Raw genomic sequence first — 19035 nt, forward strand, 5'->3', positions numbered from 1 at the left:
GGTCAATCTGTAGCTGGAGAAGAGAAGCCAGGTCAGCAGAGTGGCCTGGTCTTTCACAGCAGTAATGGCTCCTCCACAGGCTCATGCTGCTTCCTCCCCTGTCCTGTCTTTTTTTGTACTTCCTGGCCAAGATTGCAGTTGCTCAGTGGACTGGAATATGATTTTCTGATTTTCTTTAGCACTTTGAATATATCATTTCATTTCTCCAGCATTTCTGTCACTTAGGCAGTGCTGGCATCATTAGTTCCAGTTTACAAATGAGGCTAGTAAATGACTTGCCTTAGTTTGCCAAACCAGTACATTCAAAAACAAAAACAAAAATGGATCTTCAGATTCCAGCCTACTGCTATTTTCATTGCCTCATGCTGCCTCTTTGCTCTACTGTAAGATATGTTGGAAAGTGAAAGATGTCTTTATTCTAGGGATTCTACTGAAACAACTCTCTGGTTGGACTCTGAATTAAAATGTAAAATACTTACATTAAATGACAACTGTTGGCTTAATTTAGCATGAGGTTTGTATGCCATGCTGCTACTTTGATAAAAGGAATGGATGGAATCCAATGATACAATAATTGTCAGAAATATGTCAAAAATATGTGAAGGGAGAAATAATACCAAGGGCAAGAGGATGTGTTTTAGGGCATGGGATCATTCTGTACTACTCTCTGGCATTCCTTCCGCTCATCCTGCTCTCAGAGTAATTCTCAGGCCATTCTTAGCCCATGGAGGGAGGACTCTTAGGAGGGAAAATCTGCATTTTGAACAGTCTCCTAACCAGTGACTTCAGCATCCCACGATATACTCTAGTTTTGCTTCATAATTCATAGCCATTGTTTAATCAGCAGATGGACTGATTACAAGAATTGTAGCCTTTCTGCAGAGTATCTTGAGTGTGCATATTGTTCAGCAAGAATCTGTACTGAGCAAGTATTAAGCAGAGAGTCTGGAATTCTTTATGATTATAATGATGCTTTACTCCAGAATTTCCCTTTAGTTGTGGATCTGCATAAACTTTGGTTTGATTGTGGTTTTCTATGTAATCTAGCAGCTGTTGTTCGTTATGTCATACCTGAATATCTGCCTCTGAATCAGGGTTGATGGAGGTGGGCATTGTGTCAAGGAGCTGATAATTTGCAAAGGTAGATGGCTTTAGATAGTATATACCATGCTGTATTTCCTAATTTGTAAATAATGCAACAGGAAATGTATTGCACGGAAGAGGATGAAATGGAATAGTGAAGAATTGGAATGGAGAATTAAAAGGTGTTCCTGCTGTACTGCTGACTTCCTTTCTGATCTAACAAGTTTCTAACTCCTCTGAGCTCCTATTTCCTCATTTGTCAAATATAAAATAAACATACTCTCTCAGGGTTGTTGTGAGGATGTAATTAGAGGATATAGATAAAGTCTCTACCCATGTAAAGTGCTATTCAGATGTCACTTGCTTTGCTAAACAGTGATTGCCATATGTCAGTCAGGTCCTTGAACAGAAATTAGTTCAGGGGTGCCTGGGTGGTGCACTTGGTTAAGCTTCGGACTCTTGATTTTGGCTCAGGTCTTGATCTCTGGGTCATGAGATCCAGCCCTTCGTGGGCTCCGTGCCAGTCTCTCCCTCTGCCCCTTCCCTGTGCTCACACGTGCTCTATCTCTCAAATAAATAATCTTAAAAAAAAAAAAAGATATTATTGCAGGCTAGACTTCTTATCAAGACTGCAAAACAGGCATTATTGTCTCCATTTGACAGATTATTTACCAAATAATTACCAAATACCAAATTATTTACCAAATTATTATAACTTGGGATAGAGAGAGTTTACAGAACTTACTGAAGGACCTATGTTAGTAAGTGATGGTTCCTCATTTAAGCTCCGGTTTATTCTTTGCTATGCTGCTGAAAGACCCGCGGATCCCCTTACCCAAGAATCCAACACTGCCACTGGATGCAAACAGCAAGAGGTTTATTGGGACGCAGGTACCGGCGGGTGGTCGGCAGCTCCAGCTAACCGAGCACACCAACCGAGGGGAAAGCGGGGTTTTTTATAGATTGGCACAAACAGGTTTTGGGTGGGGTAGAGCTAATTGGCTGACAATTTGAACTTTTGAAAGAGGCACCCTTGGTGTTAGTGGATTGGTTTCGGGGGTCCGCGCGCGCGAAGGGGGAGTACATTTGAAAAAGCTTGTGCGCGCGAAGGGGGAGCAAGGAGGGGGGTTGGGCCTCATTACTCAGCAGGAAAATATCTTGCCTACTTGACTATGTGGCCCCCTGCCTACGTGACTATGCCTCTTAGCAGAGGATATCTTGTTTGAACAGGCGACAAGTGTCACACCCTAAAAGCCAAGCGGTTACAGAAAGGCAAAAGAGCAGTTAATTATATAATTCATCACACAATTTATAATCTAACCTTATACCTAAAAGCCAGCGGTTCACAGAAAAGCAAACAAGCGGTTAGTTCTCCTATCTATCTCTTAAGGGAGGGGACTTTCCAGGGCAGGGGTCTTTCATTCCCCCCTTTTTCTTTAACATGGATAGAATCTTATATCCATTAGGTTTATTTATCTAAGGGGTCAGTTAGCTTAACTGATTGATATTGTTGAGTTAGTACCATGGCTTGGATAAGTGATATTCTGTCTTTTACAAATTGGGTTAACCTGTTAATAATACATGGCCCAAAAGTTAGAATTAATATTAAGAGCATTAAGGGTCCTATTAAGGAGGTTATCAGGGAGGTTAACCAAGGTGAGCGGTTCCAAATTCCTTCATACCAAGATTGTTGGGATTCAAATTCCCTTTTACGCTTATTCAGCCTTTCTTTTAATTTGTCTAGAGTTTCTGTTACCACTCCAGTCTGGTCAGCATAAAAGCAACATTCTTCTTTGAGAGCGGCACATAGGCCACCCTCTTTAAGGAATAGTAAATCTAGGCCCCTTCTGTTTTGTAACACCACCTCTGATAAGGAAGTTAGGGATTCTTTAAGGGCCCGCACTGACTGCTCTAAGGCTCTAAGGTCTTCATTCATAGCATGGTGTAAAAGTAGGTATTGATCTGTTCGGACTAGGGCCGTTGCCCCGGTACCTACCCCGGCTGCAATGCCTCCTACCCCTAACAGCATAGCTAGGGTGATTAGAGCGACGGGTTCACGCCTTACTCGGGTAAGATCACTCCATTCATGGTAACTAAGGACTAATTCATCTGTGTGGTAGGTTATTCGGGGCCATAATTGTATTAACACACAATAGTCAGTGGTTTGATTTAAGATTGTAGCGGATATGCAAGGGGTTAAGCCGGTGTTGCATGCCCAATAGGTTCCGTTGGGTGGGATTAAATAATAGGATCCAGGCCATATTTTATGGGTGGAATTACAGAGCGTCTTTTGAATATGGTGAGGTGGGGTACCTATGCATAGTCCTGTTCCCGAGACTTGTGAAAGGGTCAGGCTATGTTCTTGGCCATGACATATAGTGCTGGGGGTAGTGGAGTTAGTATAATTGGCAGAGAGGGCTATGCCCTCATAATATGGTGGGCTTGGATTGAGGCACAGCCAACAATTGTTTGCTCTTTCAGGACTAGAAAGGTTAAGTGCCTGGTAGGCTCCTCTTACTAGATTAATAATTCGGTCTCCCGTCCCAGGTATTTCTGGGGTCTTTCTGGCTTGTATAGCCGTGGGAGCCATGGGAGCCATGGGAGCCATGGGAGCCGTGGGAGCCGTTGTGGTTGCAGACGGTGTTGGCCTTGGCGTTAGCTTTGGCCTCCGGGGAGGTATAGCGAGGACTGGATTAGGTCCTATAGCGGTGGCTCTAGGGGTTGCTATAGAAAGTTTTATAGTGAACGTTAGACCGTCGTCGTAACGTTCTTTATAGAACCTGAGGCCCCAGGTATATCCTTTTACCCAGTTAAGTTGTCTTTTTCCTGACTCAGTAAAGGCTATTTTGAGTGGGTGGCACCACTGGTCTTTACAGGCTTGGTTTCGTGTCCAGGGGCTGCTTCTGGCATGAGAATAATTTGCCGTCACGGTGATGTAGTCCCAATTTGAGGTGGGTTTCCAAAAAGTATCACCGGTTGTCTCGCAGCCCCAATTGCGACAGAAAAAATGGGATGCCCCACTACATGAGGTCCATCCTTTGGGTCTGTGAAACCCGGGGCATACATAGAAGGTTAGAGTCCGTAACATACTTCGTTGACTCCAGTCCCCACAGCCCCCCCAAGGATCTAGTCCTAATCGTCCTGGGGGAGATGGCTGTGAAGGCGGTTTGTTTAAGTCAAAATAATTTTCTACATCCCAATTGGCTGGAGCTCCCATAGCTAACTTACAAACATCGGGGTACAAGTTAGGCCACCATGTAAATGGGGCATGTGACTGGGAGGTTTCCCAAATTACCTGCCCTGTTTGTGACAGGACCTGCCAGGTGAGCTGTTTTACATGGTGGGGGGACCCATGGGAACCTAGAATGCCCAAAGTAAAAATAGATAGTGCTATGATCGCACAAGTCTTATCTTTAGTGGATTTGGGGAGCGTTGTACGGTCCATTCCGAATCTTGAAGGGGATCAGTCTGTTTCTCCGGGTGCGCTGCTTTCACGTGGGAGGCGTGGATCCAGGCTGCAATCCCGTCAACCTTCAGTGCTGTAGGTGTCGTCAGGAGCACTATGTGGGGTCCCTTCCAACGGGGTTCAAGGTTTGTGGCCCGATGTCTGCGAACCCAGACGGTGTCCCCTATTTTATAGGGATGTGGCCGTAGTGGGACGTCAAGTTTCTCCTTGTAGGCGGCTGCCAGGGGTTTCCAGATTTCCTGTTGCACCAGCTGCAGAGCTTGCAGATGGGCCTGTACAGAGGGGGAGGGGGTATGAGCAGCAATATCGGGGGCAAAGAAAGTGACAGCGGGGGGTGGAGCACCATAGAGAATCTCAAAGGGAGTTAGGCCATGAGGTCCTGGGGTATTTCTAGCCCGATAGAGTGCTAGAGGTAGGAGTGATACCCAATCTTTAGAGCCAGTTTCAAGCAGTAATTTAGTTAAAGCCTCCTTTATGGTTCTATTCATTCTTTCTACCTGCCCTGAACTCTGGGGCCTGTAAGCACAATGTAGTTTCCAATCGATCCCCAGTAGCTTGGCCACCGACTGACTTACCTGGGAGACAAAGGCAGGCCCATTGTCGGACCCTAGCACCTTGGGTATTCCATACCTTGGGAAAATTTCTTCTAATAGTTTCTTGGCAACCATGTTAGCTGTCTCCTTTTTGGTAGGAAAAGCTTCTGCCCATCCTGAAAAGGTGTCTAGAAAAACTAAAAGATATTTATATCCATACATGCCAGGTTTAATTTCGGTAAAGTCAACTTCCCAATGTGTGCCAGGACGTTGTCCACGTACCCGGACTCCAGGTCCAATAACAGTCTTTCCAGGATTGACTTGAGCACAGATTTTACAATTAGCAGCTGCTTGATGAAGAAGGAAATTTTGTTTGGGGAAATGGCTTTCTAAGTTGGCCTTATCCATTAAGGCCTTCATTTTGCTTGCACTCAGGTGAGTTAGCCGATGGAGGTGATTGATTAGCTCTTTTGCCATTTTTATAGGCATTATAGCTTTCCCTCTGTATTCCCATCGATTGAGGGCTGGATTATAGTCAGCCCCCAATTTTTGTACATAGTCCAAGTCGGCTTCCTCATAATTCCAAATGATGGCATTATCTATGTCTTCTGTCTCAGTAAGTATAGTGACAGTTAGCAATTGGGGCCCCAAGGCTGCCTGTTTAGCCATTGTGTCAGCTAGGCGGTTTCCCCTTGCCTCGGGGGTCTCCCCTTTCTGGTGGCCAGGACAGTGCATTATGCTCAGCCTTTTGGGAAGAAATAAGGCTTTTAATAAGGCCAATATTTCGGCTTTATTTTTGATTTCTTTGCCCTCTGAGGTTAGCAGTCCCCTCCTCCGATAGATTTCTCCGTGGACATGAGCAGTAGCAAAAGCATACCTGCTATCTGTATAAACATTAAGGCTCTTACCTTCTGCCAGTTGGAGGGCCTGGGTCAGAGCTATCAGCTCTGCCCTCTGTGCTGAGGTACCTTCTGGTAGCGCGCTTGCCCATACAAGCTGGGAGTCGGTCGTGATGGCCGCCCCCGCCCGTCGTTTCCCATCCTGCAGGTAGCTACTGCCATCTGTATACCAAGTCAGGTCCGCATCCTTCATGGGCTGATCGGTTAGGTCCGGTCGTGTCCCATGTGTTTCCGCAAGGATCTGGTGACAGTCATGTAATGGTATCTCTCCCGGAGTGGGCAGCAAGGTTGCAGGGTTAAGAGTCATTACAGGTCCAAATTGGATCCTGTCTGTGTCCAGGAGGAGGGACTGATAATGTGTCAGGCGGGCATTTGACAACCAGCGGTCTGGTGGTTGGCGGATTAAAGATTCCACTGTGTGTGGAGCCAGGATGGTTAGGGGCTGTCCCAGTGTCAGTTTGGTGGCATCTTTGATGAGGACTGCAATTGCTGCTATCATCTTTAGGCATGGTGGCCAGCCAGCTGCCACGGGGTCTAATTTTTTTGAGAGGTACGCAATAGGGCGTTTCCAAGGTCCGAGTCTCTGTGTTAAGACCCCTTTAGCAAAGCCCTGTTTTTCATCAACAAAAAGGTCAAAGGGCTTTGTAATGTCTGGCAGGCCTAATGCTGGGGATTTAAGGAGTGCTTGTTTGATATGATCAAACGCCTGCTGCTGTTGTTCAGTCCATACAAAAGGAGTATCTTGCTTAGTTAATGGATATAGAGGGGCCGCTATTTCTGCGAATCCCGGAATCCATAGTCTACAAAAGCCCGCTGTTCCTAGGAACTCTCGCAATTGCCTATGGTTTTGAGGCGCAGGAATGTTAAGAATAGTCTCTTTCCTTGCAGCCGTTAGCCATCGTTGGCCATCATATAGTTCATAGCCCAGGTAGGTGACTCTAGCCTGGCAAATCTGGGCCTTTTTGGCAGATGCCCTATATCCCAATTGGCCTAGAGTCACTAAAAGATCCCCAGTACCTGTACGGCAGTCTTCTTCATTGGTGGCTGCTAGTAGGATGTCATCGACGTACTGAAGCAGGATCAGGGAGGGGTGCCTTACCCGGAAGTCAGCCAAGTCCTGGTGAAGAGCCTCATCGAACAGCGTTGGGCTGTTCTTAAACCCTTGTGGTAACCGAGTCCAGGTCAACTGGCCTGATATTCCTAAGTCCGGATCCCTCCATTCAAAGGCAAAGAGAGGCTGGCTCTGAGGACTCAGTCTTAAACAGAAGAAAGCATCTTTGAGGTCTAAGACGGTATACCAGGAATGGGTTGGAGGCAAGGTGCTGAGTAAGTTGTAAGGGTTGGGCACCGTAGGGTGGATGTCTTCTACCCTCTTATTGACTTCTCTGAGGTCCTGAACTGGTCGGTAATCATTGGTACCAGGCTTTTTAACGGGTAACAGAGGAGTGTTCCAAGGAGACCGGCATGGGGTTAAAATGCCTTGGTCTAGTAGCCGCTGTATGTGTGGCTTGATGCCCTGATAGGCCTCATTGGACATAGGGTACTGTTTAACATTGACAGGAACGGCGGTTGCCTTTAATTGTATGTGAATGGGGGGCTGCTGGATAGCTAGTCCCATTCCTCCTGTTTCTGCCCAGGCATCAGGGTAAGATGCAAGCCAGGATTTTATGTCCTTTTGGGGCTGAGGGGGCTCCTCATGTAATCTATATTCTTCTTCCAATTGTAAGGTCAGGACATGTAGAGGAGTCCCCTTGGGGCCGGTTACGGTGGCCCCTTGTGGTTCAAAATGAATTTGAGCTTTGAGTTTGGTCAACAAGTCTCTACCCAGGAGCGGATAGGGGCAATCAGGAACATGAAGAAAGGAATGAGAAACTTTACCTGAGGCCAGATGTACCTTCCTGTCTGTTGTCCAACGATATTGTTTTCCTCCAGTGGCTCCTTGAACCCAGGCCGTCCGGTTGCTGAGTGGTCCCGGGTCCTTAGTTAAAACGGAGTGTTGAGCCCCTGTATCTACTAAGAAGGTGATAGGTTGCCCCCCGACTGTTAGGGTTATCCGGGGTTCAGGGGGGGGCTCCTGACCCTGACATCCCTAATCGTCATCCAAGGCCATGAGTTTTGTGACCTGCTTGGCGTTCTTCTTCCTCGGGCAGCTTTTGGCCCAATGTCCTCGTTCCTTGCAATAGGCACATTGGTCCCGTTCTATCTGAAGCCTCCTTATGTCTCCCTTTCTGTCTGACTTTCCTATCTCTAAGCTCTGGCTGCCTTGCACTACGGTGGCCAAGATTTTATTAAGTTCCTTGTTTCGTTTACGTTCTCGCTTTTCTTCCTTTTCCTCAGTTTCCTTCCTTAGCTTTTCCTCTTTTTCCTCCTGCAACTTCCTAAGTCGTTCCTCTTTTTCCTCCTGGGTTTCTCTCTTATTAAAAATCTTTTCTGCCTCCTTTAATAAATCTTGCAAAGAGAAATCTTGTAGATTTTCCAAACGCTGTAACTTGTTTCTAATATCTGGAGCTGACTGCCAAATGAATGTCATGGAGACATTCCCTCTCTGATCATCACTATCTGGGTCAAAAGGCGTATACCTGCGGTAAGCTTCCTTAAGCCTTTCTAAGAAGGCGGTTGGAGATTCCTCCTTACCTTGAGTCACTTGCCTTACCTGGGCCAAATTAGTGGGGCGACGTCCCGCATTATGGAGGCCTGCTATGAGTAACTGGCGGTAAAGACGTAGGTGGGTCCTACCTGCAGCCGTATTGAAGTCCCAGTCAGGGCGAGTCAGAGGGAAGGCCGCATCTATTTCATTAGGAAGTTGTGTGACCCTTCCGTCTTCCCCTGGGACATTCTTTCTGGCCTCCAGAAAGACCTTTTGTCTCTCCTCTGTGGTGAGGAGAGCCTGCAAGAGCTGCTGACAATCATCCCAGGTAGGCTGATGGGTAATTAAGATAGATTCAATTAAGGCAGTTAGGGCCACGGGGTCCTGTGAAAAGGAAGGGTTATGAGACTTCCAGTTATATAGATCAGATGCAGAAAAGGGCCAATATTGGAGGCTTCCTGGTTCCCTCCCCTGACGCAGGGGTAGGAGCCTAGAAGCTTCTTCTTTTTCCGGTCTTTGTCGGCCTCTAACTCTGCCTGCGATTGGAGATGGCGAAGAGTCAGAATCTGGTTCCCTTATGGGGTTTGGTGCTGGTCTAAGAGGGCGATAAGGTGGGGGGTCCTCGGTTAGGAGGTCTATCAAAGGGGATTCCTCGGAAGGGAGGACCTGTAATTGTCTGGGGCGTCGCAGAGAGGGGGCATCGTTAGAAGAGGGAGGGTCAATAGGGACCATAGGATATAGGTTAGAAGAGATGGGGGGCTTTGAGGGGTCGCTAGGAGTTGGTGTGGGGAGTGGAGCCGGTGGAGCGGAGGGAACTGATGGAGGCGGCGTCGAGGGGTTTAAGGGAGGGCAAGAGGGGACAAAAGGAGAGACCCATGGAGGGGGTTCTTTGACTAGACTTTCCCAGACTATAATATAAGGTGCTTGGTCCGGATGACCTTGAGGTCCTTGATTAAAGATTCGCTCCTTGACCTGCAAAATAACATTGATGTTAAAGGTTCCCTCTGTGGGCCATTCAGCTTTGAAGGTGGGCCATTCAGAGGTACAGAGAATCTGCCATTTTCTTCTTTTGACTTCCACCGATAAGTTGTTGGCTCGGTTCTGAACATCTTTCCAGTGACCTAGAGTGAGGCTTAGAGGAGTGGTAAGTGTTTGCCCCATCTCAGAGTCTAAAATAACACCAAGGACAATAAGTAGGACACACAGAACAAATAACAAAAAGGACACTGCGCGATTTCGGCGTAATACCGACAGGATGATTTCAGATGGATCAGAAAGCTGTGTGGGACTATGAGCTTCCTTTGTGGCCCACAGATGAATGTATCCCTCGGACAGTTGTGGGGCCCCAAAGAACCGGGCCCCAAAGAGCCTTGGACCGTCCCCCAGGGTGACAGGGGAGGAGTTTCAGGTTTCAGATGGCCGCGAGGTGGAGCTATTGACCTTAGTATTTATTTTTCCCTCCCAATGTACGATGTTGCAGACAAGGGGAGGGGGATCTTTCAGGTGCTGTCCTGCTCGCGTCCCTCGCGGGAGCTTAGGAGCGTCTTGGCTAAGGTCTATCCGTATAAACCCCGGACCAGGCTACTCCAAGGAGTAGATGACCGTTATGCCGTATGACGTTCCGCGAGAATCAGGGTGCAGCCCACTCAGACTCCGTAGCCGAAGCCGTGGAGCCGCACGAACACACTCATACAATCAGGCACTCCTCAGATTCACACGGGTTAGACACCCTCCCATAAACAGAATGTAACCTTAATCAAGGCGCAATGTGAAAGACACATAAAACAATTAACGAGCCGGCAAAGACAAAAACCTTGCGGTGCACCGTACAGATTCCACTGGCCTACAGAAGGAGTCTCGAGACCTCCTCTCAGTGGACAGATTCCGTCCAGGGCCGAGGGGTTCCTCTGGAACGGACAGACGGACGTAGCCCTCGGACAGATGAGGAGCCCTAAAAAATTGGGCCCCTCGGCACCCTGGAGCGTCCTCCAGGGTTGGCAGGGGAGAAGTCCGAGCTCGTCAGCTCCTTCTCAAGCTGCCTACAAATACAAGCCCTCCTACGCGTAGAGGTACAATTCTAGACAACGGCCGAAAGAGAACACGAGACAGAACAGAAGCAGAAGACGAGGAAACGAAGGGACAGTCTAGGGCTGGCCAGCTAGCTTACCTCCCGGTGGGAGTCCGTTGGATCCCTGGGGCAGGAGTCCGATGATCTCGGTGGGACCTCCAAATGAAAGACCCGCGGATCCCCTTACCCAAGAATCCAACACTGCCACTGGATGCAAACAGCAAGAGGTTTATTGGGTCGCAGGTACCGGCGGGTGGTCGGCAGCTCCAGCTAACCGAGCACACCAAGCGAGGGGAAAGCGGGGTTTTTATAGATTGGCACAAACAGGTTTTGGGTGGGGTAGAGCTAATTGGCTGACAATTTGAACTTTTGAAAGAGGCACCCTTGGTGTTAGTGGATTGGTTTCGGGGGTCCGCGCGCGCGAAGGGGGAGTACATTTGAAAAAGCTTGTGCGCGCGAAGGGGGAGCAAGGAGGGGGGTTGGGCCTCATTACTCAGCAGGAAAATATCTTGCCTACTTGACTATGTGGCCCCCTGCCTACGTGACTATGCCTCTTAGCAGAGGATATCTTGTTTGAACAGGCGACAAGTGTCACACCCTAAAAGCCAAGCGGTTACAGAAAGGCAAAAGAGCAGTTAATTATATAATTCATCACACAATTTATAATCTAACCTTATACCTAAAAGCCAGCGGTTCACAGAAAAGCAAACAAGCGGTTAGTTCTCCTATCTATCTCTTAAGGGAGGGGACTTTCCAGGGCAGGGGTCTTTCACTGCCATGCTATTAATAAGGGATCAGTAGTAGAGATTTGAGCTTTAACAACAGTTTGCATTATGCTTATAGAAATAGAATGTTACACTAGGAATTAGGAGATCCAGACAGTCACTATATTTTTGTATTACTTTTGGGTAAATTATTTAAGTGTATTCTATTAAATATCTCTAAATCACTTGGCTGTGTTTCTGTTTAAGATTGATATGTAAAATGTCTTACTGTGATTTTAATCTGTATCAGAATAAATTTCCTTTGAAGTGATTAAAATATATCATACAAAACCCATTTTAATATTTTATTTTTATTTTAGTCATTCTTACACTGGTCAAGATTACAGCACACAGAAAAATGCTGGGAAGATTTCTTTGGATCAGATTGATTCGGTAAGCATCACATCCTTGTAATAAAACTTAGACCTTTGTCAATGAGGAAGCACAGATTTTCTTCAGAGATTATTTTGGGGTGAGAAGATGGGAGATATTGTCATTTCATTGCTTGCCAATCATTTTTAAAGGAGATCCTCTATGTTATACATGTGATTTTTTTTTTTAAGTTACAGAAAAACCAAACTTAGAAAATTATTTGTATTGTGATAGAATTTTTTTTTTTTTTTTTAAGAGGGGGAAGCAGGGTCAAGGTAGAGGGAGAGGGAGAGAGAGAATCTGAAGCAGGCTCTCCAAGCCCAGTGAAGAGCTGATGGGGGGCTTGGTCTTACGACCCTGAGACCATGACTAGAGCTGAAACCAAGAATTGGACGCTTAACTGACCAAGACATGGCAGGTGTCCCTGATAAACAGATTTTAAGCATTTATTTCAAAGGGGAATTCTTTTAATTGATGATAGCTAAAAAGTGTTTGTGTGTTTATATTTTAATATTTTATACATTGAGGGGTACCTGGCTGGCTCCTTTGGAAGAACATGTGACTCTTGATCTCTGGGTTGTGTTTGAGCCCCACATTAAGTATAGAAATTACTTAAATATATAAACTTTAAAATAAATTGAGTGAATGAGTGAATGCCCACCTACCTACCTACTAACCTACCTACCTACCATCCTTACATACGGAGAAGAGGAGAAATGGGAAATGCTATGTATATCAGTTTGCTAGGGCTGCTATAACAAAATACTACAGACTGATGCCTTACAAAACAGAATTCTATTTTCTCACAGTTCTGGAGGCTAGTATCCTGAAATGAAGGTGTCGGCACATCCAAGGACTCTTTCCTTGGATTTTAGATGGTCACCTTCTTCGTGTGTTCTCACGTGTTTTTCGCAGCATGCTTCTGGATCCCTGGCGACTCTTCCTCTTCTTGGGACACCAGTCACATTGGACTAGGGCCCCAACCCTATGACCTCATTTAACCTTAATTACCTCTTTAAAGACCTCATCTCCAAATACAGTCACATTCTGGGATCTTGGGACTAGGACTTCCACATATGAATTTTGGGAGATTACAGTTCATTTCATAACACTGAGTATAGGCTCCTGTGCTTGTATTGCCTCTAATGGAAAGCTCATTTCAACTTCACTCTGTGGTTCTATAGTAGAAGGAAAGGGTAGCATACTTGACTAAAATTTATGGAATTTCTCTTGAATGCGTTGTAGAATTTCTGCTTTGTCCCAAAAAGGGAAACCGCACCAGCCATAAATAATCTTTGTTTAGATAGTTAACAAATTATTTACAATAAATTAAAAATATACTGACATTTTAATGCTTAGACACAAGAAAAAGGTGAGTAGGGAGAGACCAGGAGTTTTTAGAGACCAGAATGAATAAGTTGTTTTCCTGTTTGGAAAAATTATAATCAAGTATTTGCAGTTAATATGTCTAGAAATAACAATAAGTTGCCCACTTTGTACAGTTGAATTGGAATTTGTTCTTAAGGATGCCGCATTCTTTACTTTTCTCAAACAGTTATTATCACTAACACTTCTTCCCTGCCATACGATTTATGTTTGTATTATATGAATGGTTAGAAGTTAATTTTATTCCTAATTCTATCAAGATGTTTTCCCATTCATAAGCAGCTATGAACTTTAGTGGATACTGTGGGAGAGCATAGAAATATAATCATTAATTCATTTGCTGAATATATATTGAGCCCATCAATTATGTACCAGCTACTGTGCTGTGGGTGCAGAGGTGAATGAAACAAAAAATTCCTCTCCCTTCATGGACCTTACTTGAGGGAGGTGTAGACAATGTAGTAAATAATAAATAAGCAATGTCATGATAAATTATCTTAAGTTGCTATGATAATCCTATCTGTGGGTTTCTGTGTGAGACCCTGTGCTAAATTGATAAAGATACATCTTTATCAGACCTCTTCCTAACTATATTGTCTCATTCATTAACATATCCCTTGATATCCTCAGTTTCTTCTTCAAATGTTTTTCAATTTTTCTACTAACTGAAATCTGACTCCCTCAATGACACTGTGCCTCCAGTGGTCCTCTCAAGTGGAGGCTGTCCCCACCCACACCCCGGCCCTCCACCATCTTAATTTGGTATGAGATGAATGTCTTCCTTGTTCCGTATTACTATTTCCAAATCATTTCTCTGCCTTCCACTGGCAAAGCGCCAGCTCCCCCCCCCCCCTTTTTTTTTTTTAAGATTTTATTTATTGGTTTGCCTGGATGGCTCAGTGGGTTAAAGCCTCTGCCTTCAGCCGAGGTCATGATCCCAGGGTCCTGGGATCGAGCCCCGCATCGGGCTCTCTGCTCAGCAGGGAGCCTTCTTCCTGCCCCCTCTCTCTCTACCTGCCTCTCTGCCTACTTGTGATCTCTGTCTGTCAAATAAATAAATAGAATCTTAAACAACAACAACAACAAAAGATTTTATTTATTTATTTGACAGACAGAGATCACAAGCAGAGGTGGGGAGGAAGCAGGCTCCTTGCTGAGGAGAGAGCCCATGCGGGGCTCAATCCCAGGACCCTGGGATCATGACCTGAGCTGAAGGCAGAGGCTTTAACCCACTGAGCCACCCAGGCACCCTGCTCCAGCTCCTTTAAAGCACTGTAATCCCATTATGCCACCTGATAGTTATCCTTGTTGCTGGTGCCCCCACCTCCTGCCCTCATCCACTGTAGCACACTGGCATGGTCTCTTGTACTAGCACTACTCTTGTTATTGTTCCTGGCCTCTGCAATATCCATGTTAATAATTCATCCATAACCTGGTCTTATAATTCCTTTGTCTGCTCAGTATCCACAATCATTTTTCTGTCCCATTGTTGCCAACCCTAGACCCTAAGTTTTAAATTTCTATTATTTCAGCTACTTCCAAAGTCTCTTTTAAGTGTCTTCCTTGCTTCTTTATATAGTCTGTTCACTATATAACAGCCAGAGTTCTCTTTGTTTTCAGATCATGTCAGTTTTCTGACATACCCTCTATTGAGTTTCCATCACATCTAGACTAAAATCCAAACTGATAACTATGGCCTATAATGTCATGTATACTTAATATTCTAACTTCTTCTCTGTTCTGGCCCGCTCACAGGTTCCAGCCACTGGACCTTCTTGCTATCTCTTGAGCATATCATGTTCATTCCTTCTCAAGGTCTTAGCTTTTGTTTCCTTTACCTGGATCTCATTTGACTAGAATCCTACTTAAAATATACATCTTAGTGCAATTCCGTCTCCTCAGAGAGGCTTCATTGGCTACCTAAATTAAAGCATTCCTCTCTTTTTTATACTTAATCACATAACTCTGTTTTCAGGGATTTGGAAATTATCTCTATTTATGTCTGTGTTCACTGTCTGTCTTTTCCCATTAGAATGTAAGATCCTTGCACTGCTGGTTTCCCAAAGCTATACACAGAGTAGTGTTCAGTTGATATTTAGTGATTGAGTGAGTAAAAAGTATTTAAGGAATTGTGCCAAAGGAAGCTGAAGTTCAACTGAGTCTTAACAAATGGTTTGGCTTTGACTAGATGGCCTGGGGAGGAGAAGGGGTAGTATCCCAGGCAGGGTCAATGGAGTGACAAAAGTGAGAAGGTACAAAACAAGACTGTGTGATCATGGAATAATCTAGCTGACTGGAGTAAAGGCTTTATATTGGCATAGTAGCATACTGGCCTTTTTAACCCCTCACAGTGCTTTCATGGCACTTGATTTATGCCTTTGTTAGAGCTCCCATTATAATTGATTTATGAGAGTTAACTTGTATAGTAGTGACTGTTTCCTTTTATTTCACTTAAGTGAATTAAAGGGGAAAATTACATGCTACTCTTCTTATTTCCCAAACCACCCAATACCTGTTTGTTTTTTTACATATAATTGAAAAGTAGTTAGTTACAGACATTGACAGAACCTTGCCTGTTCCTACTAAGGATGTTAAATTTCAGTGGTGTTTTTGGATTGGAACAAAGTTTAAAAAAAATAATTCGGTAATAGTATGAAGGAACAAGAAGGAAGGCATGAAAACAGTAGTCCTGGCAAGGCAGGATAGAGGCCTGACTGGAGTAGGTTGGGGATAGAAGAATTTCAAAGTTGTTAATATGAGAGGTTGAAAAAACTGAATGTCCTCTGCAGGGAGCAGCAAAGAGAAACAAAGTGAGACCTGCTCCCACTTTGGCAAAGTTGAACTTGCCAAGGATTACATGAGGGGGTGAGAATTTAAGTCTTGGAAGAAGAATATTGAGAAAGTAAAGAGAATGCAGCTGAAACCATAAATGGAAGAGTTGTTCTTTTTTACTAATGATTTCTTTAATACATTTTTTTGAACTTACCTTTTGAGAATGATTGCTCTTACTTTTGTGTTCTACTTTGTATTTAGATTATTCTAAAATTTCATCTGTGATTCAGCAATTGTGTTTTTGCACATTTATCCCAGGGAAATGAAATTTCATATTCATATAAAAACCTATACATTCATTAATTTGGAATAGCCCCGAGCTCAAAGCAACCTAGCTCCTTTAACAAGTGAATAGCTAAGCAATTTGTGGTACATCCCTACCATGGAATATTATCCAGCAATAAAAAAAGGAATGGATGCTTGATACTTGCAACAATTTAGATGAATTTTGTGGGAATTATGCTGAGTAAAAAAGCCAAAATATTATATACTATATAATATACTCTTGAAATGACAAAATTAGAGAGATGAAGAACAGATTAGTGGTTACCCAGTGTTAGAGAGTAGTAGGGGCTAAGATCTCTAAGACTAGTGGATTATATCAATGTCAGTTTCTTGGTTGTGATAATAGTTTTGCTAGATATTACCTCTGGGGGAAACTGGGTGCCTGTTACTTCTTTGTATTATTTTCTTACAACTGCATGTGAATCTAGTTATCTCAAGAAGTTTAATTAAAAGTTAAAAATAAATAAGTGAAATACATTTTAATATACATTTTATTCAACCCAGTATATCCCAATTATTGTCATCTCAGCATGTAATCAGTATAAAAATATTAAGAGAACAGTTAGTCTGTAATTACAGTAAATAATACTTCCTTATCGTTTTTGTTTTTACTCTAATAAGAATGAATTTATAATTTGCAAATTAGATTGGATTTGTAACAGATATTGTGAGAGACCTGGTAAATCTTCCACCTAACAAAAAACTTTTTTGTCTTGTAGCTTTCTACCAGATCCTTCCCACCTTGCATGCGTCAGTTACATAAAGCCTTGCGGGAAAATCACCATCTTCGTCATGGAGGCCGGATGCAGTATGGCCTCTTCCTGAAGGGCATTGGTTTAACACTGGAACAGGCATTGCAGTTCTGGAAGCAAGAATTTATCCGAGGAAAGATGGACCCAGACAAGGTAGTTTTGAAAAATCAGAGTGGTAACTGAAATTTTGATTTGGTTTGAAAACTAAAGGTCTCTTGTCTATTTTTAAAATAACTCTGAGATGTAGTTTAAAATTCTGAAAGATAAATGTGTCCACAATTTCATTCAGGTAAAAAGAAACTCCTGTATTAATCTAATAGATGCTAAACAAAAGATTGAGAAAGTTTAATTCGAAGAGTTAAGAATGAAACAGCAATGTAAGATGTCTAATAATGCTTTAAGAAGGGTGTGATTCATTGTAGGTATACAGCCAGGTCATTATCACACTGAAACTGGGTTCTGAGTTTTAAGATAGTATGTGTGGATATAACATGCTTACATAGTGTTATTTTCAGGCTGAGGAGATATTGAAAACAGATAAAACAATTTTAGCCGTTTTGTATTGTGTTATACAGATTCTGTCATTGAGCATTTTTAGATAGACATCACTAGGAACTTGAGAGCTGTTTTTCCATCTATGAATAGTATTCAGGTTTCCATTCCTATTCCTTATTTCTCTGTAGTGGTACTAGCTATTAACATTTTATTTTGGAAATTTTTTTTTGTACCTTCTGTGCCATGAGTCAAGTTTTTAAATGCTTATTTCTTGGTTTGCTTCTTCCTAGAAAAGATAAATTATAGAACAAAGAGTATTTACCAACTAAATTTTATAATGATACTTAATTATTTCTTCTATTAGTTTGCTAGAGCTGCTATAACAAAATACCACAGACCGAGTGCCTTAAATAACAGGAACTTATTTCACAGTTTTGAAAACTGGAAGTCTCACATCAAGGTGTTGGCAGATTTGGTTTCTCCTTAAGCCTTTTTCCTTGGCTTCCAGCTAGCTAGCTCTCTTCTTGGTCTGTCCTCTTGTGGCCCTTTCTCTGTGTGTTCAGTTCTCTGATATTTCTCCCTTTTTTTATAAGGACACCAGTCGTATTGGGTTAGAGTCCCACCCTTACAACCTTATGTAGCCTTCCTTAATTACCTCATTTTAATTTTTTTTTAAAGTTCTTATTTAACTTTAAGTTGACATACAGTGTAATACTCGTCTCAGGTGTACGATATGGTGAGTCAACACTTCATACATCACCTGGTGCTCGTCACAAGTGTACCTCTATAATTCGCATCACCTGTGTCACCCATACCCCCCCCCCCAACCATTTGTTCTCTGCAGTTAAAAGTCTGCTTTTTAGTTTGCCTCTCTCTCTTAATTACCTTTTCCAGTGCTCTGTCTCCAAATATAGTCACATGAGTTGTTAGGGCTTCACCACATGACTCTAAGGAGGATACAGTTCAGTTTATAACACAATCTAGCTTTATATTTTTTAACAAGTTCAGATTCTTTTAATATATTGCAAAAAATTCAATTTTTACAGGTTTGTGTGTGTTTTTTTTTTAATTTAATTTTATTTTTGACAGAGAGAGTGAGAGAGGGAACACAGACAGGGAGAGTGGGAGTGGGAGAGGAAGAGGGAGAGGCAGGCTCTCTACCGAGCAGGGAGCCTGACGTGGGGCTCCCTCGATCTCCCAGGACCATGGGATCAGACCTAAGCTGAAGGCAGACACTTAACGACTGAGCCGCCCAGGCACCCCTTAGTTTTTTAAATTGTCAATTGATAATTATCCAGAGACTCTTAAATTTATCATTTAATAGTTTTCTTTAAACACAATTCTGAATAATATTCCTTAGACCTCTATTATATAGTTATTTTATTTTTAAGGTAATATTTTGATTATGGAAAATGTGAAAAGTACAGAAAAATTTACTTGCCAATTCCCCATTCAGAACTAATTATTTGTCACTATTTAACCTTTCTCTCTAGTGTAGATAGCTAGCCAAATC

The 19035-nt window shown here is 43.4% G+C and overlaps 1 protein-coding gene across 3 annotated transcripts in view; it reads left to right on the forward strand.

The window, feature by feature from the left end:
- The window catches only part of PRIM2 (DNA primase subunit 2), a 332911-nt gene that overhangs the window by 198016 nt on the left and 115860 nt on the right, over nt 1-19035 (forward strand). For all 3 annotated transcript variants that reach the window (XR_004285088.1, XM_032340337.1, XM_032340338.1), the window contains exons 9-10: nt 11721-11793; nt 16995-17180. Coding sequence is in view for 2 of the 3 variants with exons in the window: in XM_032340337.1 (XP_032196228.1) it covers nt 11721-11793; nt 16995-17180 (259 nt within the window). In the remaining variant the exon portion in view is untranslated. The remainder of the gene's footprint in view (nt 1-11720; nt 11794-16994; nt 17181-19035) is intronic.

This window comes from Mustela erminea, chromosome 4, assembly GCF_009829155.1.
Source record: "Mustela erminea isolate mMusErm1 chromosome 4, mMusErm1.Pri, whole genome shotgun sequence".
NCBI lineage: Eukaryota > Metazoa > Chordata > Mammalia > Carnivora > Mustelidae > Mustela > Mustela erminea.